Raw genomic sequence first — 26,030 nt, 5'->3', positions numbered from 1 at the left:
TCTGAGCTATACCCCCAGCCCTATTTTATGTATTATTATTGTTGTTGTTTATTTTTTAAATAGGGTCTCATGAAGTTGTGGAGGGCCTCATTAAGTTGCTGAGGCTAGCTGCAAATCTGCGATGTTCCTGTATCAGCCTCCCAAGTATTGGTATTAAAGGCATGAGACATCACATCCAGTTGAAATAGATGCCTTTCTTAAAGAGAAAAAAAAATGTTTACTGCTGGGGATTGAACCCAGGGCCTCTCCTATGCTAAGAATGCACGCAGGCATGCATTCTAACATTGAGCTACATTCTTAGCTCTGCCTTTCTAAAACTTAAGTGAAGCAAAATACTGATGTACCCTGAAAGGACTGCCAAGATTCAGGGAGCCTGTTAAAGAGTCTGAGAGGTCCTGTGACTCTGCACTAATGGCCTAGGGACTATTGATGGCAAATTAAATTTCTAGATCACCGTCCACCTTCATGGTGCTGATACCTCCAGAACAGAAGAATAGACACACTAAGTGCTATACAGATAGATGCTAAATAATATTTTTGAGGTTTAATGGAATATCACTTAAGCAGAAAACTATTTACGAAGTGTCTCAAATCCCACACATTTAGATTACAAGATTTGTTTATTAGTAACATGAATAGGCGAAGTGGTCTTTACCCCATTCACAGAATAAGTAAGTGAAGATTGAGTTTTGATTTAGACCACTTAGGACTACATTATTCACTCCCATTCCTAAAGAACTAGCATTAAATTTTGCTGTGGCACTCTCCTCCGTGTTAGAAACATCACAAAGTATGGTACATTACAACTGCCATAAGAAGAGAGAAAAACAGGCTAGAAAAGTACTTTTCCCATATAAAAAGATCATATTTTAGAAAGAAAAAGTACCTTAATTATAATGTGTGTAGATCCTGTTTATCTTGTTAAGTGTGTGTGTGTGTGTGTGTGTGTGTAGTGCTGGAGATTAAAACCCCAGGGGCTTGTGCATGCTAGGTGAGGACTATACGACTAAGCTACCCAGCCTTAAATGCAGTTGTTCATTCACACTTATCTTTGAAATGCCCACTTGGGAGGCAGTTAAATGGCATTTTGTTCTCTTAGACAGAGGAAAAGGTAAATGAAACAGCATACTGGAATGTGAGTAGAGAGATAAACAGAATGTGTTAAGCACAGGTAGCTAGGAGTGTGCGACTAAGATGGCATTTCCTAAGCTGGTGTTCACAAGGAACTGGAGCTTGTTGAGTTGTACCTCATATTAATCTATCAGTAACTGAGAAACATATTCTTGGATACTCATGGTGCATACTACTATATCAAAGGACATGTGAAATCCTAAAAAGAAAAGCTTGTATAACTGTACAAATCAGTATTTTCCAAAAATATGTGTCCAAGCAAACCCTGTTTTCTACAATTCTTTAAAACAAGCTCAGGGCCTCTATGGGTTGAGGAACACACTTTGAACAAAGCCTATTTAAAGTGTACGTTAGATAGAAAAAAAGCTTCTTAGCTCAAAGTACTGGCTTAGTGTTTCAAGGCTTTTTCTTAAAAATATAATCAAATCACACCTTTCACATAGTGTTAACTTCTTTTGTTCTTCTAAAGGAAAATGAAACAATACAGCTATTTTATATACTTAAACTTTCTTCTCAAAAGACTGGATTCTCAACAAAGGAAACCCATAAGATTAAGACAGTCTGAGCCAACAGGTTTTTCTTCCTCCTAGACTAGTGGTCAGGGAGGGCTTCTCTGTAGAAGTGACTTTTGAATTGAGAATCAGATGAGGAACTAGCTTATATTTCTGGATTCAGATAAATGAGTGCAAAGGAAACTACAGAAGTCTGGAATATTCTGAGTCTATTTTCATCGATTCAATTTTCAAGGGTAAAAGAGATTTTCCATTTTTAAAATTGCATGCATGCCTCATCCAATAGTGGGATTCCTGGATTTAGGTGTGTGCTTTGGCTTTCAAAGTTAAATTTCATAGCTCAAATATTTTCCTTAAAATGTGAATTCATTTTAATTTCTCTGGTAGCATTGCTATTTACCAAGTGGGTGGCTGAATCCCTTCTGTTTCTTTAATGTTGATGCTTTTGAAGCTCTTCTGAAGAACCATATTTCTAAGTGTATACATTTGGGCTTTGTTAAGAATCAGAGCAATTTAAATGAATAGCTACTATTATTTTACTGCTTATGTGAAAAGCATTAAAATTACCTAAGTGTTGGGAATTTCGATTCAAGATGCATCTCCTTAGTGGTTAAGCCTCAACTGTATTAGCTGGGCATGGTGGCCCATAATTCTGGTACCTGGGAAGCTGAGATGAGGACTGCATGTTTGAGGACAGTCTCAATAAATAGTGAGACTCTCATCAACTTAAGATCCTGTTTGAGAACAAAAATCAAATGGGGCTTGGGATGTAGCTCAGAGGTAGAATACTCCCAGGATCAATCCCTAGTACTATAAAAAATGACTCAATGTTATTTGGCTCTCATCGTTCTAATTGCCTCCACAAACTTTTTGGCATGTAATGACTATTAACAATCTAGATTTTATCTAAATAATACCATTTTAGAAGAAATGCTAGTTTAGTTTATCTTTAAAAATAAATGCAAAAATGTCAAGGTAACCAGTCACTTAAAAACAAACTAAACAGAGTATAGAATTCTTATAACAACATACATTTTAGAAATAAATGAAACACCTAAATCACTTTTAAAATTCAACATTACTTTTTTAAAAGATAAGCCAAGAGGTTGACTATTCACCCACTGCTTTAAAACACAGGCTGCAGAGAACTCTTTCCTTTGCTGGCTACTATCATTTTGTCTTGAAGGAAAAACTTTACCATCAGGGGCAGTTCCTCTTAAACCCTCCTCCCATCCCAATGAACCGTGACCTATCAGCCAGAAGCAAAAGTCTTATGAAGGGTTACTGTCTTATTTTCTGTTCCAATGGACTCTCCAAAAACATCCTTAACTTGGGACACAGTCAGAGTTCAAATCCAGCCGGGTGTGGTGGCGCACGCTTGTAATCCCTGCGCTTTGGAGGCGGAGACAGGAGGATCGTGCAGGTTCGAAGCCAGCCGCGCTGGTGTTAAAAGACCCTGTTTCAAAAATATCAAATAGGTCTGGGAGTGTAGCCCGGAGGTAGAAGGGCTTCCAGGAACCCCAGTACCACCAAAAAAAAAAAAAAAAAAAAAAAAAAAGAAAGAAAAAAGAAAAAAAAAGAAAAAAAAAAAGAAAGAGTTCAAATCCAGTCTATGTTTTCTCAGGCTGCTTGTCTTCCTCTTTTAGAAGACTCCTGATTGTGCCATTTCTACTTAAAGACTGTAGATGCGAGTGGTATTCTCACGCAAGGTGGCTAAGATGTGGGAAACTGGCTCTTCTTTGATTCTGGCAATCTCTCGCACTGTATGCAGGGCCATCCCTGGGTGGGAGAACTGGCAGATGCTTTTGGAAACCCTGCGAGGGAGGAAGTAGGGAGCATCGGTTTCGACGAGAATTCTTTCCAGTGGGATCTTTTTCAGAGCTTCTCGGGCTTCACAGGCAGAAGAGTAAGTCAGGACAGCGGTGAAGCCTACTGACATGTTGGGAAAATACTTCAGCATGGGCTCAATGACTGAGTAATGGCCAGTGAAGCAATGCCTATGAATTTTGTAGTCGGGGGGCACAAACTTTTTCATGATGCTCAGCAGATCTTCATCAGCCTCTCGGCAGTGGATCACCAAGGGCATCTTGAGAGACACTGCCAGCTGTAGTTGTCTTTCAAATATCTTGAACTGCTCTGAGACGGGTGTGGTGCACTTGTAAGAGTAATCCAAGCCCATTTCTCCAAATGCTATAGCCTTGGGGTGCCGTAAGGCATGCAAGAGAGTTCTTTCTTGATGCTCATTGTAGTAACGTGCAAAGTGAGGGTGACAGCCAAAGGCCCCCCAAACCAAATCTTCTCTCAATATCTCCTTCCACATATCATCTCTTAGGGTACGAGGATCACAGAAATCAGAGATGCAGCCCTGAAACTCCAGAGGGAAGGAATTGCTATACATTTTTCTGAACATGGTGAATGACCCTTTGAAAGCCAATTTGGAAAAGAGCATGTCCAAGTGACAGTGGGTATCAATGAAACCCTCCTTTGGGCTTGGCTGCCAGAGGGTCTTTGGCTGGGAGCCAGATGCATATGCTTTACAAGAACGTGACAGATTATCTTCGTAGTAGGCTTTCCCCCATCTGCCTGCTTGGGCATTTCTGGAGAGGTAAAATGAATGAGAATTCTGGGATCTTTCTTCTTCTGTCACTTGCATGCTTTGGGGCATTTTTTGGGTGCCCTTTGCATGGTAGGAATAATCATGACCCCCAAAGCTATGGTTGCCCCTCCCAGCCTGGAATGTGGTAGTGGTACTGCTCATGTCCATGGATGGAAAAGCAGAACATTTGATATCGCTTGTCCAACTGCTGGTGTAGTCATTCCAAGGACTGTAGTACAAATTAAGCCTGTGCATGCCGTAATCATTCTGGAAGGATGAAAGCTCTGAAGCTACTGGTTGACTCAGTGAGAATGGCTCTTCCTGGGAGAATCTGACTATTGAGACTTCATCGACATCTGACCAGTCGCTCCCTGAAAAGGAGGCGTGCTCGGCTGCCACCTTACCGGCTTTAGGATTTTGCATTACTGAGTTGAAGTTATCAACAAATTCTAAAGGAGGAGGGCTATTTCCACAAGTGGCTGCCCTTCCATCAGCAAGTGGCTTCTGACTGGGTTTCTTGCGAGGATTTGCAGTTACTTTCCTCTCGCTGAAACTGCTCATCTTTGGAGCTGACTCTTTCTTTTTGGGGGGTTCAAAGAAGGTAACCTTCCGGGATGGTTTTCCTGCAGCATTAGTAGGCTCTACTATGCCTGGTTTTGTATTAATAGCAACTTCCTCCTTTTCCTTGGGCATCCATCTTTCCTGGATCCTGGGGATAGGCTTTCGGTACATCACCGAAGAGATTCTGTCTTGAATTCTACCCCTCCCTTTCTGGAACCTGTTTGATTCCTTAGTTTTATTTTGATCTTCAACTCCAGCCTCAGATTCAGAGTTCACGGCATTACGGGAACTATGTTTGGAATTAAGGCTGTGGGTATCTTTCAGAGAAGCCATTTTTTCTCCAAACAGGCTAGCGGAAGGCAAAGCAGATCGCGCTAACCAAAGAACCCCCGCACACACTGAATCAAGCAGTCTTTTGAGGTATTTCTACCCACACCTGAGCAGCCTGGGGGTTCTTGGCTGTAGGAACCCCAGGAAAACCTCCACGAACAGTCTAAGTCCGAGGCAAGGGTGGGTGTTCTGTGGCCGTAGGAACACAAGAAAATCTCCACAAACAGTCCCAAGTCCGAGGTGGGAGGGTTCTGTGGCTGTGAGCCCCAGAAAAACCTCAATGCTCAGTCCAAGTCTCGGGGGGGGGGGGGTTCTGGTGGTGCGAGCCCCGGGAAAAGTCCAGAAACAGTCTATCAAGTCCTCTTTCTGGCCTTTGAGGCCCTTGGAGCCCCGGAGGGTCCCTCCGCCGCCCACCACCGAGTTCCCTGGGGCAGGTGCGTCTGCTACGGTATCCTACCTAAGCGCCGATCTTGCGGTACTGAAGAGCGTCAGCTTTCCGCCGGTTTTCAAAAGTTCGTCACCCTTTGCGTCCCAGAGCAGTCGCAGTTCTTTCACTGTTGATTTCGAAGCACTTTGGAGAAGTCAAAGCGATCGGGAAGTCACGGAAGGCGCGGGACCCGACTTTGCGTCCGATCCCGCCGCTCGCTTCCGAGACTGCGGAATACGTTCGATTTTTCAGCCAGGATATCCTGTTTGGTGAAAGTACTTCCGGGGCACCCAAAAGGTTACCACTTGGTCAAGCCGACAAAAAACTTTCCGATGTGGCTACAGGTCACTTTCAGGACCACAGATAGGGTGCTCCTGGTTCGAGGGACGCCCGAGGACAAGCCGGACCCAGTTTAGAGGCAAATTGGGCAGCGGCCCAGCCCCCACCCCCTGACCTTTGGCCTGAGGTCGGCCTCAGGGGCGGGCCCTCTTCGCGCCACTTCCGGTATTTCTGGCGCCACCATCCTTGTCGCCGGTCTAATCCCTTCGCCACGTGGGCCGCCGCCATTGCTGTCACCATTTTGTACGTTTTTTCCCTTTTATTCCACTGTGTCCAAAAAGCATAGTTGTGGTTTTTGAAGCCTGTTTTATGCATGCATTTAAAGCCATAATTGTTGGTATACAACCAATTTTAGCCCTGTGTTATTTTCACTGAACGGTACTGTGCATTTTAAGTATTTCTCGTATTGCCGCAGAGTTCGCAAAAGCATCTTATTGATGCCTTCTTAAAGGTACAGGGACTCAATACCTAGAGGTGCCATAATTCGTGAAACCTTTCCGTTTTTGTGGACTTCAGGCTTCATTCTAGTTTTCTTTCTGTTAGAATAAAAAAGTAATTGCCGCAAAGAACATCTTTGCACGTTTAAGTTTTACCAGTTTGGTTTCTTTGGGCTACATGCCCAGAAATGGAGTTCCTGAGAGGAAATGTAAGAATTTATAAATGGTTTCTCATAGCACCACATTGCCCCAGAACAGCAGTAATTTAAAATTCCCCTCAAAGATAGATGAAGCGTTGCGAGACTCTAGCCCCCGTTACCTCTCGAGCCCAGGAGCTGGAGGTCAGCATGAGCAATATAGCGGGCACTTCATCTCAAAAACAAACAAGCAGAACCAAAAAAAAAAAAAAGCCAGGATAGTGGCACAGACCTCTAATACTAGTACTTGAGAGGCTAAGACAGGAGGATCGCAGATTTGAGTTATTTAGCAAGTTAGCGAGACACTCGGCAACCTAGTGAGACCTGTTTCAAAACCAAAATTATTATTATTATTTTTTGGGTGGTATGGTGGTACTGGGGTTCCTGGAAACCCTTCTGACTCGGGCTATACTCCCAGACCTATTTTTTATACTTTTTCATATGGAAACAGGGTCTCTTAAGCCAGCGTGGCTGGCTTCGAACCTGCGCGATCCTCCTGTCTCCGCCTCCCAAGCGTGGTGATTACAAGCATGCGCCACCACCCCCCGGCCAAACCAAAAATTTAAAAAGCTGGTGATATAGCTTGGGGGTAGAAAAGAAAGCCATCGGTGATATAGTCCACTTACTAGGCAAAACACACAAACCTAATGTTTCAGTACAATTTTAATTTGTACTTATATAATAATTTTAGAATTAACTTTTTTTTTAGTTGATCCACTTGTGAATATTGTTTATGCTCTTTTCTCTTCTAGAGCCTTTAAAATTTAATTTAAAAAGCTTTATAAGGGCCGAGCATGGTGGCATATGCCTATAATTACAGTACTTGGGAGGCTGAGACAGGAGAATTGCAGGTTCCAGGCTAGCCTCAGCAACTTAGCAAGACCTTGTTTCAAAGTAAAAAAATAGCCAGGCGAGGTGGTACACGCTTGTAATCCCAGCATTCGGGAGGCTGAGACCTGAGGATCGCGGTTCACAGACAGCCTCAGCTACTTAGGCCCTCCCCAACTCAGTGAGACCCGGTTTCAAAATAAAGAATAAAAAATAAGGCAGAGGGTGTAGCTCAGAGGTAGGATGCACCTGGGTTCCATCCCCAGACCGTCAAAAAAAAAAAAAAAGTAAAAAAAGAAAAATAGGACTGGGCATGTAGCTCAAAGATTAAATGTCCCTTGGTTCAATCCTCAGTACCAAAAAAATTAAGTTTTATAAATTAGCTGGTACAGTGACGTATGCGTGTAATTCCAGTGTCCCACGGAGGCTAAGTTGGGAAGCTGGTAAGTTCAAGATCAGCCTGGGAAACTTGGCAAGACCTTATCGCAAAGTGAAAAGGGCTGGAAATGTGTGGCAGAATATCCTCTGGATTCAGTTTTCAGTACGAAAAAAAAATGATATATTTATAAAACTTTTGTTTCCTACTTTTCTTGTTAGTATTTTTTAATGGTTCTGGGGATAGAACCCAGAGACATTCTACCTCTGAGCTCCACCCCAGTCCTAGTTTATTTTTTATTTTAAAATAGAGTCTCACTGAGCCGGGCGTGGTGGCTCACACTTGTAGTCCTAGCATTCAGGAGGCTGAGACTGGAGGATTGCAGTTCGAGGACAGCCTCAGCTACTTAGTGAGATGCTCTGCAACTCAGTGAGAACCGGTTTCAAAATAAAGAATAAAAAAATTGGGCAGGGGATGTAGCTTGGAGGTCGAATGCCCCTGGGTTCCATCCCCAGACCCACACAAAAAAATTTAAAATAGAGTCTTACTACACTGCTGAAACTGGCCTCAAACCTGTCATTCTCCTGTCTCAGCCTCTCAGATACTGAAATTAACATAACCATCATGCCAGCACATTAGCATGTTTTTATTTATATTTTAGTGTGTTGAAGTTATAGTTTGTTTTTATGATCAAAATTTCATTTTCTTCTTTTATGATTTTTCTCTTTCTCCTAAACCAGAGATAGAGACCACCCCCCTCTTCCATTTGGGGCTTTCACCACTATTCTTTAGGGAGGAATTGATTCCTTATATTAAAGTTTATAACCCATCTGGTAATTGTTTTGAGTTATAATTTAGGTGAGGAATACAGACATGCTTTTCCAAGTGAATACTTTTTGCTTACGGATCCGTGACTACTCTTTCGTTACATGTTAAATTCTTCTATTTAATAGTCTATTTACAGACCGTCTATTGTTTTCTACCTATTACCATGTCTCTTATTACTCTTGTATTGCACCATTTTAGTAATTGAAGCATTATATTATGGTATAAAATCTGGGAGAATCAGATTTATGTCATTGCCTTTAGGTTTTGTAATTACCATTAATAGGCTGTCTGGATTTTATCAGATGGACTTTGAATTATTTCAAGTCCCTTCAAAATAACAATGAAATATCAACTTGAAATACATTTGGTCTGTTTATTGAGGATACACTTCATTTATTTTTAGTTGGGTTCCTTTTTATCTTCTCGTAAATATTTGGAGTTTGATCTGCGTCACAGAATGTTGAAGGAGAAAACTACTTTTCAGTGTTTTGTAATTTGTATTCTATTGTGAACACACACACCCCCATTATGTTTTTAACTGGTTGTTGCTAGTACCTAAGAATTTTTATTGAGTAGTGGTGACACTAAATCTTTTTACTTATTCTTATTTTTCAGCATTTGCCTATGCCATTATTTTATCTTGCCCTAATGATGATTTTCGTCTCCTACTTGCTAATATTTTTACTGTAACTTTTGACATTGTCCAGCTTCTGAGAGCAATATTAAATAATGATGCTGGTAGAAGCATTTCTGTTCTGTTCTTGATTATGGTACACACACAGTTTAATTAAATATAATGTTGGATGTTTAGACTGTTGTTTTAAAGCAGATGCTTTGTAATCGTGTTAAGAAATTACCCTTGCATTTTAAAATGTATGTGATAGGAAATGGTATGAGATCATGATACTTACTCTTATTTCCTACTTTGGAAATATCTTTGAATCTATGAGGAAAATGCTGATTTTTTTTTTGGAGGTGGCTTATAACTGTTACAGACTACTAATTTTCTTTGCTTGTATTTTAGTTAGGCTTTTTCTTTCTTTTTTTTTTTTTGGTGGTACTGGGGGTGGAACCCAGAGGCTTTCTACCTCCGGGCTATACTCCCAGACCTATTTTCTATTTTATTTGGAAACAGAGTCTCACTGAGTTGCTGAGAGCCTCACTAAGTAGCTGAGGCTGGCTTCGAACCGGTGCTATCCTCCTGTCTCAGCCTCCCAAGCGCGGGGATTAAAAGCATGTGCTACCACGTCCAGCTAGTTAGGTTCCTTCTTCTGTAAATCTTAAGTGACGAAATGGTTCTGTAGCAGTTGTTCTCAGCCTTGACTTACACATGATAATCAGTGGGGAGCTTTAAAAAATCACTGAGGCCTAAGCCTGCCCCGAGAGATTCTAAGTTCATTGCATGTGTTTGGCGGGTGGTGATGGTGTATGTGGTGTAGCCCAAGCATCACGATCTTCAAAAGCTCTATATGTGAGTCTAATCTGTGGCCCACGTGAGAAGAAAATGATTGGTGTATGGTTTGCTAGTTTTTTTTTTTAATGGTATGTCTATCAGGTGTTGGAATTCACCTTTGCAATTTTCCATCTTTTTTGGTATCCTAGGGTAATTATATAATGTGATATTCTAGTAAATTATCAAGCATTTGTCGGTGCAGTTCTTTGGCAGATTTTCATATCTTACTTTGTTATTAGCATATTCATTGTGTTTTTGATAAGTTACTATAAAATAACTTATTTAATGGTGAATTGAAAATTCCTTTTCACTCAGGCAAGGTGGCACTTGCCAGTAATCTCAGTACTTGGGAGACTGAGACAGGAGGATCTCAGGTGGGAAACCAGCCTCAGCAACTCAGTGAGACTTGCATCAATTTAATGAGACCTTGCTTCCAAATCAAAGATAAAATGGAGTTGGGAGTGTAGCTCAGCGTAGAATGCCCCTTGGTTCAATCGTCAGTACCCCAAAACAAATATATAAAATTTATTTGTACATGCTTATATAATTTATTATATGATAACCTGTTATATAATTTGTTACATGTCTGTCATGAACTGTCTCTGATTTGACTTATCCTTTCTTGATTAGCTTTGCTAGAACCTTATCTATTTTATTTACTTAAAAACCTTTCAGATTTACTTGCTGTCATTTTTCTTCTTTCAAATTAATCTTTTTCTGCCTTTATCCTTCATTTCTGTTGTTTTTTATAACAGTTTTTTTGCTCTTTCAAAAGTTTTCTTTTGAATTGTCGCTCACTTTGTCAACTCTGGCTATACTTCAAAATTACTTGGGAAAAATGAGTGAGAAAAAGCAGTATCTTTTCTTCCTCCATGGCAAGGTTCATGGCTGAGACCTTTGTAATGAAAAAAAAAAACAGACTAACAAGAGAAAAACATAAAATTTACTTTAAAAAGTTTATATGACATAGGAGCCTTCAAAAAGACCCAAGGAAATGGGAAAACTATTTTTATGGACAGGGAGGCACCGGTCACATGAGGGTCTTCAGGAAAGGAGGGAGGGAAAAGGTCAGAGTAATCTTCCTAGATTGTGTGGCCTACTTCAGGTGAGAAGTTCAGGAAACTTCCTATTTGGGCTGATTTTTCAAATGCCAAAGTGCTGTATTCTGAGGTAGTATGTCCTGAATCCCATCAGTAGCTTTTAAAATATACAAATACCTGCCTTTCCTCAAAAATTCTGATTTAATGTATTTAGTTTGGGGTCTGGTCTTTTTTTTTTTTTGGTGGTGGTACTGGGGTTCCTGGAAGCCCTTCTACCTCCGGGCTACACTCCTAGACCTATTTTTTTTACATTTTTATTTGGAAACAGGGTCTCCTACGCCAGCGTGCCCGGCTGGCTTCGAACCTGCGCGATCCTCCTGTCTCTGCCTCCCAAGCGCGGGGATTACGAGCGTGCGCCACCACGCCTGGCGGGTCTGGGCTTTTTAAAAAATAATTTCTAATGTGTAGCAAAGGCTATGAGACATCATTATCAATTTATCATCTCTATAAAACTCAAAATTCTTTTGTATAATAGCATAGGTTGATCAATTTATTGCCGGATTACAGGTTTGCTTATATCCTAAAGGTTTATATGGCTTTAAGTTTTATTAGATTTTATACTTACCTTTTTTTTTGCAGTACTAGGGATAGAACCCAGGGACATTCTACCTCTGAGCTACACCCGCAGACCTATTTTTATTCTTTATTTTGAAACAGGGTCTCACTGAGTTGCAAAGGACCTCACTAAGTAGCTGAGGCTGTCCTAGAACCAAGATCCTCCTATCTCAGCCTCCCAAATGCTGGAATTACAAGCGTGCACCACCATACCTGGCTTATACTTGCCTTTTTTTATTTTAAATTTATCTTCATCGCAGTAATTATCAGAAATGACAGTTTTTGTTTGTGATTAAACTAAATTATACATTTCTAATTATATTTGTAATCAGTTACTATAACATTGTTTTCATTTTAATTTTCTTATAATCTTTGTGAGTTAATGTATGTTAAATTCTGTCAAACCACCGTTGTCATATACAAAGATACCATCTTCTATATGTAATATAGAATTTATTATCATTTCTTTTCTTGATTCTAAGACTATCGTGAGGAAAATTAATGATTTTACAGCTCCTGTTTTTCAGGAAAAATAAACATTGCATTAAATGTAAATTTTTGTTGCCTACTAATCTTTGAGAATATGTTAATATTTACTATTACAAACATTTTCTAAAGGTGTTTCATAATTTAAGTCTAAGCCTTTTTCACAGAATAGAGCCTTAACATTTTATTTATGTGATTTTTGCAGTGCTGGCATTGAACCCAGGGCTTTGTGCATGCTAAGCAAGCACTCTACCAGTGAGCTATGACCCCAGCTCTTGCTTTTTTCTCTTCTCTTCTCTTTTGTTCTCTCTTTTGTTTTCTCTTCTCTTTCCCCTCCCTCCCTTCCTGCTTCCCTTTCTTTCCTAGGCTGATCTTGAACTCCTGGACTCAAGCAGTCCTGCCTCAGCCCCACACGTAGCTTACAGGCATGTGCCTTTGTGCTCTGCTTTCTGAACATTTCAAACTTAGAGCTGTGATGTTGACCTCTTTCTAAAATGTCAAGCCTTATTGAACATTACTGGTATTTCTTAATCTTCTTTCTTCTTTTAGAAATTCAGCTGTGAGTTTTTGACAGTTAAGATATTTGATTTCTGAGTCATAGTCTTTATGACTCATGCATTGGTCACAACAACCTCCCCATCTTTAAAAATCGTTAAGAATGGCCGGGCATGGTGGTGCACGCTTGTAATCCCCGCGCTGGAGACAGGAGGATTGCGCAGGTTTGAAGCCAGCCTTGCTGGCTTAGGAGACCCTGTTTCCAAATAAAAATATAAAAAAATAGGTCCGGGAGTATAGCCCAGAGGTAGAAGGGTTTCCAGGAACCCCAGTACCCCCCCCACAACACACACACAGAAAAAATTGTAAGACTTATTCTGAGGATTTAGGTTCTTGCTTTAGGTTTAGGATTGTATCACCTTGCTTACAACAGAAAAGCTTCCAGTTATTTTCTTTTAGCACTGCACCAGACAATATAATTTTGATAACATTTTAAGTGAAAATTAGGAATTGAAATTAACGTTAAAACCCAGCTGTTTGGGATATGGATTGTGAAGCAGATAAGTGATTTGATGTGAAAATTGAATTAACATTTTTCAAAGCTACATCTGTACATACCTTAAGTAATAATTACTCCACCATCAATATTCACTCTTGATGGCTTTCAATCTCCTTTGGCTTTAAGTGTAAGAAGATCCTGAATTGAGTAATATAAACATTTAAAATTCTTTTATAATAAGGGAATCATGTACCTGTTATTTAAAGCTGATTTATTTCATATTTTATATTCTCAAATGCCTTGGGATTGTCAAGTTGTGACACAGGGAATGAGGCAAGCAAGCCAAGTAAAAAGCAAGAGGGTGCCTTTATTCTGCCTTCCTAGGTCAAGTTCTCTGGTCCAAAGGTGGGGCCAGTGAAGTGCACACCTAGGGTCTGCAAGGTTGAAACTTTTTTTTTTTTTGGTGGTACTGGGGTTCCTGGAAGCCCTTCTACCTCCAGGCTACACACCCAGACCTATTTCTATATTTTTATTTGGAAACAGGGTCTCTAAAACCAGAGACGCTGGCTTCGAACCTGCGCGATCCTCCTGTCTCTGCCTCCCAAGCGCGGAGATTTACAAGCGTGCGCCGCCACGCCCGGCAAGGTTGAAACTTTTTATGGGGCTGTTTTTTGAGAACGGGGAGAGCAAGGAGTTGGGGGCTTTCTGAGCAGATAGGTTGTTGTTTCTTAAGCAGTGGTCTGTATCGAAGTTCTGGGAACTTGGTGACACCTGTATCGGGAAGCAGGTGACGCATGTGTTTGTGGTTGTCTGCATCAGCCAGGGCAGTTAGGCCACCGTTGTTTTACTGCAGTTACATGCATCAGCCAACTGGAACTTTCGGGGGTGGGGGCTGCCAACGGTCTGACTTAACAGGGATCAGGCAGGTAATTTATCTAATAAATGCTGTAGGGCCTGAGGGGAATTGAAGATTACACATCTTACCTAATTATATTTTGGTTCCAAGAAAAGTGCAGCCAATTCCATCCTTTAGGACCTTATCTCTTCTCTGCTTGACTTAAATAAGACCTTTTATCATAATTATGTTTCTGTAAATTTTTATTTCTAGCAGTTTTTATTTTAGGTTCTTTTTCTGGTCTCTAATACATCAAGTTCCATTGCAATTAGGTCATGTATCTTTGTGAGATCACTTTGAATCTTTTCGGTGTCTCTCTCCTCACATTCTGCTTTGCCACATTTCACAATTTCCACTCCCTTTTTCTTTTTTATCTTTTCATCTTCACCATTCTTTGATTTGCTCTGTAGTTTTCATGTTGGAGTTTGGCAGCTCTGTATTCTCATGGGACCAATGTTTCTCTCTTCTAGACATATTGAAGTCCAGTCTAAAACAATCTTTTTTTCTCTTTGTTTTCATTTGGCATATTTTCTTATCTATTAATGCATCATTTGATTGGTAAATCTTTTCATGATTACATAAATACATGACAGTTGTCAACTGACCCATGCTGCTTTAGTCATTCACAAATGTATGCCATAAGTGGTCAACGCATAGGAGTGGGTAAGATCTAAGAAGATTCTCTTCACATTTTCTTGCCTGATTAGAAATAAAAAAGTATCATATTGAATACTAACTATGTTCTGAACTCATTGAAGCTTCAAGTCTCTTTTTAAGTGTTCCAACCTCTTCTCATTTCTTTTTATTGAGATATAATTTACCTAGGTGCTGATGTAATTTACAAAATGCCCAAACAACTTGGTGTTTGACCTTGTTTTTGTAATTATGGTAAAAATCACATAACATAAAATTAACCATTGGCCATTTTAAAGTGTGTAATTCATTGACATTTAGTCCATTCACAATGTTCCCAAATATCTGCATCACTCCAGAGCAGAATCCCTTTTACTCATCCGGTAGCATCTTACCTGAAATGCTCACTCAGTACAAATGTAACACCCTTCTAGCATCGGGGTTTTGCTCAACTATTTGGAGCCAGGCCAGATGAGTTTCCCAGAAAAGCCTCTGAACATAGGAATATTTTAGAATGAAGTCAGAGGTGCCATTTCAAAGGTTATAGCTCTTATTCTCACCAAATTCTTAGAACCTATTCCTGTAAGGACAATATTGGAAACTGATATATACATTTTAACACAATAATTTCACTAATAAGACTTATTTCTAACATCATTTATGACCATTAACCCAGATCCTTGTGTTGATCAAGCATTCGTTAGCTTCTTCTAAAGCGTGTGGGGTGTGTGTGTGTGTGTTTTCGGTACTGGGATGGAACCCAGGGACATTCTACTTCGGAGCTATACCCCCAGATCTATGTTTTTATTTTTTATTTGGAAACAGGGTCTCACTAAGTTTTGAAGGGCCTCACTAAGTAATTGAGGCTGGCCTCGAACCTGCGATCCTCCCGTCTCAGCCTTACAAGTGTGTGCCACCACACTCAGCTTTAAAGTGTGGGCATTTGACAGAAAATTTCTAAACACTCCTGGAATGTATATTTTTAATGAGGATAACTGACCACCCTGATGGTAGATTGACATGCTAGTGTTCTTGGGGAATAACCCGGGAGTTACCTTATATGCACAATTAATTTTTCTAACTTCAGTTATAAAAATGATCAAAAGTAAGATGTAAAGAGATTATTTGAATGTAGCTCTCAGGGAATCTGTGCCTTAGGTCAGGTTTGAAATGGTTTGTGAATATACTGTTCCTACAATTGTCCTCAATTACCATGTCTCCTCAGTGTGTGAGCAGGTCCCCCTATTGGGAGTAATTCTAAAGGTTAAAGATACATATTCATACCACCTGGCATTTAAACATAAAAGACTATTTCAACTGGAATTTATGAAGAGGCAGACAGTCATCAGCTTCAACATGGGAGAAAAGGACTGTGTTTTACTTGCCGCGGAGGCACAGTTTTCCAAAGTGATTACGGAATTTTCAAGAATATTTTGACTGTCTCTGATTTTTCTCATAAACACTTTAGGCTCACCTGTACTCCATGTAGTGTAGGATGGATCTGGGTCTAGCCCTAAACTAGGTCCTTTAAGGTTTCTGGAAAGCGTAAATCTCCATGCTTTGGAAGAATTTAAGATCTGCCTATTCAAATTGCTGCAAGGCAGAGTCAAGATAATTTGATTCTAGAACCCACAGTAGCTTTCTGTTATTATTTTGTGTGTGTGTTTATGTGGTACTGGAGATTGAACCCAGGGATGTTCTACTTCTGAGCTACACCACCAGCCCTATTTTCATTTTGAAACAGGATCTCACTAAGTGGTGGAGGGCCTTACTAAGTTGTTGAGACTGGCCGTGAACCTGCGATCCTCCTGTCTCAGGCTCCCAAATTGCAAGCATGTATTGCCATTCCTAGCTGCTTTGTGTTACTCTTAATGGGAAAATGACAAAACTTAGTTGGGTGTGGTTTCGCATGCTTGTAATCCCAGTGCTTAGGAGGCCGAGACAGGAGGATCACAGGTTCGAGGCCAACCTCAGCTACTTAAGCCCTCCACAATTTAGTGAGACACTATTTCAAAAATAAACATTTAAAAATAGGGCTATGGGTGTTGCCCAGAGGTAGAATGCCCCTAGATTCTATCCCCAGTACTGCAAAAAAGTTAAAAAACTTATATTCATCGTGTGACTATGAATATTTTGTCTCTTTAATACAAATATTTAGAATCCCATTGTGAATTTTCAAAGACAGTTTATAGTTCAGTTCAGTTTATGGTAGAGTTGAATGTTGGATTTATTACTTAGATATCATTTCTTTGTTCTAACAAGATAGTGATGAAAGTGTAAAATAATCTTTACGTATTCTAACCTAGATTGTATCCATTCTCATAGCTGATATGTAGAATGTCTTCCTGGAAAAATCCCCTCAACTTTATTCTTTACATTAACAGAGTATACAGGAGATAGCTTTATTGATTTTGTTTGCTGACTTTTTCATGGTTTCTAATTGTGATTCCAACAGGTGTTATCTTTCAATGCATATGTAGAAGATGAAGTTTCTGATAAAAGACAAGAAAACTATAGAATACGGTACTATAAGATCTACTTTTACCTTGAAGATGATACAATTCAAGTCAATGAACCGGAGGTGAAAAACAGCGGACTGCCTCAAGGTATCTATACCAGCATTTTTATTTTTTCATTCCAACTTCTGCCTTTATCAGTGGTCTTTTTGGGCTTTTAAGAAGGCTCCATGCTAATATTTAGGTATCTGGCTTGTTGGCAGTGGTGAATATAAACATGGTATTAGTATGTAGTGATAGTGACTTATCAGCCGTCTATTCCTCACACCCCATTTCTCTTCACTGTGGCGTACCATATCCTTTCAGGTGTTGCTCTAGCATAAGCAAACTTGCCTGTGTCTTTGACTTTGTCCTAATACTCTTTATTTTCCTTGCCATGGCTGTATCCCTTTCTGCTCTCTCAGGGGAGAAGAGATGCTGTTCTTTGCTGCCACTTCCAGATTGGTATTCTTTCTTAAACTTAGTGCTATTTGTTCCAATCACCTTCTCTTCCTCAAAACTGTTGGCTAATACAATTTATGGTAGTTCTAATAATGCAGCTTTAGAGTCGTTTTTCCAGTGGCCACATCACAAAATTAATTCTCATCTGCAGCTGAAGTACAGATAAGGAAATTATCTTCTCTCACTTCAGTCTCCACTTGTTTTCCTTTCCCTATTTTCTCATATTTAACTATTAACCTTGCTCTTCATTCACCTAGCAAAATATATTCTGAACTTGTCAGTATCTTTGTTTCATGGGCCAAATCAAAATGAATAAATAACATGATAGATTAACATAATTTAAAATGCACAGCAAGTATTGAGGATGTATCTCAGTGGTCAAGTACTCGCCTAGCATATGCAGGTTCCTTAGTTCAATTCCCAGCACTGCAGTAACAACATCGCACAGCACAAGAAGCAGGGGGAGAGACAGAATAGGTTTACACACTTTGGACCATGTTCAGGTAGGTAGGAATAACTACATTCTCTGAGTCTTGGAATAGGCAACAATTCATTCTCTCTGTGTCTGTCTGTCTGTCTGTCTCTCTCTCTCTCTCTCTCTCCCCCCTCTCTCTCTTGTTTCTCTCCCATTTCTCTCTCCCCCCTTTACCATCCTTGTCTGTGAATAATGTGGTTTAGAGACCAGAATTAAGGGTCATGCAAGGAAAACCACAAACAGAAGGGACTCTGAGCCAGGGTACACCAAAGCACTATTGGAGAGAGGCAGGGATGAGTGTGCTTGGCCACGGCTTTTGCTTGCTAGTAAGCCTACTAAATGGCCATGGTCTTTGCTCCTGTTTCTTGAACAGAGGGTCTGTGGGACCAAAATGCGTGTCACCAGTGAATGAGTGGCCGAATTAAGGCCTCATGAATATTTGAGTACTCATGAATATTTATCATTTCTTGTATATTTAGTGTGCTGTGAATATTCAGAGTCCAGGTGCCTCATATATATTTAATAGCTACTGAAAATTAGTTATTTCTTGGTCCTTCCATCCATTCTTATATTTAACACACATATCCTGTTTACCTACCTTCTTATCATTTAACACACCTTAATCCTTTCTGCCTCTGTCGAAAAAGTTTTTGCTTACTATTTATTTAGACCTGATGCCTTCATCGTGATACACTACAGTGAGTTTAAGGGGGAGAAACAGGAATTTAGGAGGAATTTATTTTTGTGTCTTAAGAAAAAGTTTGTCATTCAGCCTCAGTGTGCAAAGGGCTTCCTCAATGCTTATGAGACTGAGATTTTCCTAACAGTGAGGCTTCATTGTGTCTGGTGTTTGGGATGATGAATTTGGAGCCATTAAGCATTTCCAACAAGTGTTTGTTGAACACCTACTCTGTGTCAGGCACTGTGCTGAGCTTGGGGAAACTGGGTATGAGGATAAGACCATAGAGTTTGTAGAGCAGCAGGTTGGAGACGAAATGGAGTACAATGACTAATTCAGGAGTTTTGTTTTGGCTAGACATACTGAGTATCTAAACCAGTACAGTGATGGTAGAAGAAGAAAGCAGGGAAAGGATTTGAGAGCTGTTTGGTTGGCAGAGTTGATAGGTCTTGACTGGTGATTAAATACAGAAAGTGACAAAATTGGCACTGCTATTGTCAGCTTTTACTGAAAAGGACTGGGGGGGGGGGTTGCTTTATTTATTTATTTATTTATTTATTTTGCATTTCTGGGGATGGAATCCAGGGCTTTGTACATGCTATGTAAGTACTCTTTTAGAGAGCTACAGCTACATCCCCATTTAAACTTCCACATTGTCTCAGAGGTCTCTGCTCAATGAGATGGTGATACCTTTGTAAAGCCCAGAAGCGCAGAGCAAGGAGCAAAACTGGAGTCTGTTTCTATGATGTGTATTTTTTGGGGTGGGGGGAAAACGGGGCCTTCAAGGAGTGTTGGCGCATCCTCCTTCAGAGTATGCTGATGCCCACCCACCAGGCAGATGGAATTCTGGGATGTGTTTTCAGAAAAAAAGTTAAAACTAGAAAACTGAATTGGGAATCGGGGATGCCCAAATTGTGGCCAGAACAAGTTTGTTCTACTGTATTAAGATCCACAGTTGAGGCGGTGCAAGGGAGTTTGATTTAGTGTTGCTGCTAGATTTTGTAAGGTAGGGAGAAGGTGAGGGTCGATATAAGGAGGCAATGCGAGTGCTGGTTTTTATGTTCCAACTCATACACTATCCACTTAATGACTTACTAGGAAATCTTTTAGGAATTACAGAAATGCCTTAGTTTAAGGTTAAGAGTATGATATTTATTTATTTATTTATTTATTTATTTATTTAATTTTGTGTGTGTGTGTGTGTGTGTGTTACTGGGGTTCCTGGAAACCCTTCTCCCTCCGGGCTACACTCCCAGTCCTATTTTTATATTTTTATTTGGAAACAGGGTCTCTTAAGCCAGCACGGCTGGCTTCGAACCTGCGCGATCCTCCTGTCTTCACCTCCCAAGTGCGGGGATTACAAGTGTGCGCCACCACGCCCGGCTATTTTTATTTTTTTTAAAGATATAAGCAGATTTAGGCTCTTTGAGGTATTTTTTGGGGGGGATACTTTATTTAATTCTATTTTAAAAATGTGAAACAGGGTCAGGGTCTTGCTAAGTTTCTGGGGCTGGTCTCGAACTTGTGATCCTCTTGTCACTGCCTCCCAAGTACTGGGATTATAGGCCTGTGTCACCATACCTGGCTGAGGTAATATTTAACGCATATAAAGTAGATTTTTTGTTTTGTTTTGTGCTACTAGGGTTTGAACCCATTCTTCCTCCAAGCTATACCTCTAGCCCTATTTTATTTTTAGTTTTTGAAACAGGGTCTTGCTAGGTTGCTGAAAGTCTTGTTACATTACTGAGGCTGTCCACAAACTTGTTATCCTCTTGTCTCAACTTCCCAGGTACTGGGATTATAGGCATGCATCACCATGCATGGCTGTAAAGCAGATTTATTTATTTATTTATTTATTTATTTATTTATTTATTTATTTATTTTTGCGGTACTGGGGATGGAACCCAGGGACATTATACCTCCGAGCGACACCCCTAGCCCTATTTTTTATTCTTTATTTGGGGACAGGGTCTCAATAAGTTGCTGAGAGCCTCACCAAGTAGCTGAGGCTGGCTTCGAACTTGTGAAATCCTCCTCTCTCAGCCTCCCAAATGTTGGGATTACAAGCATGAGCCACCACTGCTTGTAAAGCAGTTTTTAAAGACTGGCAAGCCAGGCGTGGTGGCGCACACTTGTAATCCCTGCGCTTGGCAGGCGGAGACAGGAGGATCGCGCAGGTTCAAATCCAGCCGTGCTGGCTTAAGAGACCCTGTTTCCAAAAATAAAATAGGTCTGGGAGTGTAGCCCGAAGGTAAAAGGGCTTTCAGGAACCCCAGTACCACCACCAAAAAAAAAAAAAAAAAAAGACTGGCAAGAATATATTAGAAACATTTTAAATAGTTAAGAACAGAAAAAGAAAATGTACAACTTTTTAATTCTGTTAGCATCTGTTTTTCCTTAAGTATATTTGGTTAGGTGAATGACAGTATTGCTTTAACAAAAATATTTTCTTACAGGTGTTCATTTAAACATTGCTCTGTTATTCCTTAACCAAACTTTGCTTCTTTTCTGATTACTTTCCTTACATTGATGTCACATTTGTCCACATGATGGACTGGAGATAAGAAGACATCTCAATCCTGCATTAGCAAATGGATTGTTTTTATTACCATTAACTTTTAAGTGAAAGCTCATATTCCTGTAGCTCACTGGCCACTGGCCAGTGCATCTTGGTTTTATTAAACTATCCAAGAAGAAATATGAAACACAACCTCTTGGAGGATTTTGGAAAAGATCTTAAGACTTTTCAGTTCTGTCAGCCTCTTGATAGCGGATCTCACAAAGGTAGATTTCAAAGTCAAGCTGAAAATAGTCATCATGCAGCACTTGAAAATCATTGTGCTATAAGGAGAAGGATTGTTACTCGTAAAGATTCTGGAAATGAACCCTGAGTACAAGACTATTTTAAAGTATTTTTGGAATTAGAATTTCTGGCTGGCTTACTGTGGTTAGAACATTTTCCTGTATGAAGACAAAGCTTGGGGTTGTGGACAGAATACACAGCAACCACACCGTGCAGCGACATTGAGTTTGTCAGCAGAGTGGAGAAACCTGGAGGGGTGTAGCAAATCCTGTCTAAAGCAAACATGGATTACCGCTCTGTCATCAAGCTTTATTTAGAGAGAAACAAGTCTCTCTTGAAATATGTAATATGATTATTCTCGTTAAGGAAAGTCTGTTTGGACAGAGGATAGTTTGAAAAATTATTTAAACACCTTCAGGCTTTCCTAAATTAAGTGATTGGTAAAAAGAAAACATGTGATGACTCAGTGTTTCAGATTTTGGTAGAATGGGTAGTGTTTCTTTCACTTGTGTCTTCTTTGGGAGGTACTGGGGACTGAACCCAGGAACATTCTGCCTTTGAGCTATACCCCTAGCCCTGTTTTTAAAAGTTCTTTATTTTGAAACAGGGTCTCATTAATTTGCAGAGGGCCTCACTAAGTAGCTGAGTTTGGCCTCGAACCTGTGATCCTCCTATCTCGGCCTCCCAAGTACGGGGATTCCAGGCATGCGCCACCATACCTGGCTCATTTGTGTCTTGAGTGTTCTGTGTCTGCCTTCCAAGCGCCTGTGGGTCCTGGGAAGTGGCTGGGGGTCAAGTTTAGATACTGTTCCCTGGCAGGGTTCCTGTCACTTCATAGGGGTTTCATACTTTACCAGTGAACTGGGAAGCCAGATGCACTTGATTTTTGTAGACCTGACCATTCAGAAATTGGTGAAATTGGATGAATTATATCCTCACCCCAATTTTAATTGTCTCTACCATCATATGATTCTTTTAAGGTGATGGGAGTTTAGAATAAGCCAGAAACAAAAGAGACATCCATTAGCATGGTGCCAAAATAGGCATTCAGTTACATGTAGCTGCTACTTATAACAACATATTTTTAATATTCACGGGTTCTTGTTGGCAAAGAAATTTGTGTGTGTTATGAATCAAGTAAGTCACTGTTGCAATTCAAAGCTTGCTTTCATTTCTTGCCAGGACATCACTCTCTTTTGGGTTAGATATGTTGTTTTTATAGAATGTGTTGCTTTTCTGCTGGAATATAGTTAAAACAGTTTTACATCAGGCCCAAAAAGTCAAAGGTAAACTCAATAGTTTTACCCTTAATTGTCTAACAATAATTATCAGTCAAATACTACCATCTCCAAAGTAATCTATGCTGAGAAAAAGATAATGATTAGAAACACACCATGATTTCTTTCTTTCTTTCTTTCTTTCTTTTTTTTTTTGGTGGTACTGAGGTTCCTGGAAACCCTTTTTCCTCCGGGTAACACTCCCAGACCTATTTTTTTATACTTTTATTTGGAAACAGGGTCTCTGAAGCCAGAGAGGCTGGCTTCGAACCTGCGCAATCCTCTTATCTCCGCCTCCCAAGCACGGGGATTACAAGCGTGCACCACCACGCCCGGCTACATACCATGATTTCTTTTTTTTTTTTTGTGGTATTGGGGTTCCTGGAAACCCTTCTACCTCCAGGCTACACTCCCAGACCTATTTTTACATTTTTATTTGGAAACAGGGTCTCCTAAGCCAGCCGGCTGGCTTCGAACGTGCGCGATCCTCCTGTCTCTGCCTCCCAAGCGCGGGGATTACAAGCGTGCGCCACCACGCCCGGCTGGAATCTTAACTTTTAGAAGGTGAATTCCAAAAAAAACTAAATTATTGGTACAAGCCAAATATAAGGCAAGTCCCAACTGAATGACATGAAAATACTTTGAATATTAATGAATATATGGATACTTTGATCTAAACCACAGGGAAATGTTAGAAAGTTAGGACTTGCAGAGTAGAGTCAGATGGCAGGCCTTTGACACAGGAAGAGAGATGTGAAACATGAAGATGAGGACAAGCTAGGAAATAAGCACTTGATGCCTGGATGTGTGTCCCAATTGTCTTTATGGGGCCATTATAAAGATGAACATCTGTAAACTTAAAGGGCAAATATTGTGCTTTAGTTGTTTCCCATTATGTAGCATTATTTTTTATTTATCTACCTTTATGACCTCAGCTGCTCTTTAATGTGTGCCAGAGACATGGCATTCTGCCCATTTCTTTGATATTCCAGAATAAACTCCCACTTGTGAAGTTTCTGCCATTTATCATAGATGACTATAAACACACAAATCCCAGTAAACAGAAATTTTTCTCCCCAAAGGACACAGTTGAGAGATCCCAGGAATATGTATCAAAAGCTCTTATGTGAAACTACACATTTCAAATGGCCCATATTGGATTTTTTTTCTCCCAGTTATATGCCTTTAATTTTTTCTTTTCTTTTTCTTTTTCTTTTTCTTGTTGGTACTGGGGTTCCTGGAAGCCCTTCTACCTCTGGGCTACACTCCCAGACACCTATTTTTATATTTTTATTGGAAACAGGGTCTCTTAAGACAGTGCGGCTGGCTTCAAACCTGCGCAATCCCCCTGTCTCCACCTCCCAAGTGCGGGGATTACAAGCGTGTGCCACCATGCCCAGCTAATTTTTTTCTTTAAAAAAATTTTTTATTGGTGCATTATAATCATACATCTTAATGGGGTACAAGATGGTGGAGGCATACATGCACACATCACCCAATTAGTGGATTTCTGATTAACACAAGATTGTGATGTTGGATTTCTAATGTGCCTTAATTGGTGCATTATAGCCTCATATTATAATGTAAATCATGTCAACGGCATACATGCACACAGCACTTGGTGCCCCAGCACCCCGACATATCACCCCATCCCAATACAGAGTACTGAGATTGACAGTGGTATATTCACATATATACACATAGTTGATGGTAGTATTTCCAGGAATGAACCTCTGTCTTCCTCCTTCCCTTCCCTTAAACTCCCTCCCTGGCTCCAATGAGGTTTCTCCTCCATTATCTGGAGTCCCTCCTATATCCCAATTATTCCCTAGCTTGTGAATTTTAGAGAAAACATATGAGTGATGTTGGGTTTCTGGTTAACAGAATTTTCTTGTTTAGTGTTAGACCTGCTTTTCTTTCATGGATGGTCAGAACTCTTTTTTTATTCCTTTGGAACTGGAGTTTAAATACAGGGCATTCTACCTCTAAGCTAGACCCCCAGCCCTTTTTATTTATTTTTTTGAAAGAGAGTCTTGCTGGGTTGTTGAAGGTCTTGCTAAGTTGCTGAGGTTGGCCTCCAACCTGCAAACCTCTTGTCTCAATCTCCCAAGTACAGGGGTGACAAGGTCTATACCACCATGCCCAGCCAAGACTCTTGTGTTACCACAAAGAATCTCCCTGTCTTCTTCTGATATGCATTAAGTGAATGGAGTTTGGGGGACTGAGATATAAAGGTTGACAGGAGGGACAGGTAATGCTGTGGTGCTGGTGCTATGGAAGGGTTGCTCTGGACAAGTGGCCTTCTCTGGAAATTTGCTCTAAGAACAGAGGTATAGGGCATTCCTTTGAAAGAATAGCTTTGTCATCAATCTCTTTTTTTGTTGTGGCTGGCAGCTCTTCTGTCCATTTTTACCCTGTTTTTCCTATGGCTCTCCCTTCTTTCCTTCACGTAAATAATTTGTGGCTTCAGTACAGTAAGATACAGTTTGGTGAAAACTATAGAAATGAATGATATTTAATTAGGGTCTGAAATCCTGAGTTCAGAATCTCTTTCTGCCCTTTGTGTGGGGACATAATGTTGAACATGGCACTTAAAGCCCTGCAAGCAGTCTCATCTTTGGTTTTTCTCATTCATAAACTGAATATTCATATGTCATGTATTAGCTGTATCATGAGATTAGTGAGGATTAAATGAGAAAATGTAAATGAAAGTTTATCCTATGGCTATGATGATGATTGTAATAATTATTATTTAAATACCCAGTGGGTGGGCCAATTCTTCATACCTAGAAAAATATAGGATTCCTATTCAGAGTGTTACTGAACAAAACCAGCATTAACTTGTTTACTTGAATTTTTATAATGAAATAAAAATGCAATGGATGGAATTTTTGAAGGAGCTTCTGACTGTTAAGCATATCTTATATATTTTAAAAACTCCTGCATCTGCTGCCTTTCAATTCTCGGTGCTCTCTTCAAATTTAAACTGGTTACTTTAAGATGTATATAATGGTTCCTGAAAATACCTGAAATGCCCATCCTTTAACAGTTGTTTAAGTATGCAATTTGTTCTAAATGTCTAATCTTGAATGATTAAATAATTTTCATACTGTTTTCAGTGACATGAATTAAAGGCTAATTGAAGTATAATTTTGCAGTAA

At 40.0% G+C, this 26,030-nt stretch overlaps 2 protein-coding genes across 2 annotated transcripts in view; one reads left to right on the top strand and one right to left on the bottom strand.

Moving 5' to 3' along the window:
- EFHC2 (EF-hand domain containing 2) overlaps positions 1 to 26,030 on the top strand; it is a gene marked incomplete at both ends in the record, with an annotated part of 177,241 nt that overhangs the window by 53,811 nt on the left and 97,400 nt on the right. The window contains one exon of the mRNA XM_080719441.1: positions 17,134 to 17,284. Coding sequence (XP_080575567.1) covers positions 17,134 to 17,284 — 151 coding nt within the window. The remainder of the gene's footprint in view (positions 1 to 17,133; positions 17,285 to 26,030) is intronic.
- Positions 3,094 to 4,971, bottom strand: LOC308279403 (putative deoxyribonuclease TATDN2; the record flags this gene model as incomplete). The annotated part of the gene is made up of 1 exon (XM_080719522.1): positions 3,094 to 4,971. The coding sequence occupies one exon, from the start codon at positions 4,969 to 4,971 to the stop codon at positions 3,316 to 3,318; it is 1,656 nt and encodes a 551-aa protein (XP_080575648.1). The 3' UTR covers positions 3,094 to 3,315.

The sequence above is a fragment of the Muscardinus avellanarius genome (genome assembly GCF_963383645.1).
Source record: "Muscardinus avellanarius genome assembly, chromosome: X".
Lineage (NCBI taxonomy): Eukaryota > Metazoa > Chordata > Mammalia > Rodentia > Gliridae > Muscardinus > Muscardinus avellanarius.
The sequence above is the reverse complement of the archived record's forward strand: the minus strand, read 5'-3'. Positions and strand labels throughout refer to the sequence as shown.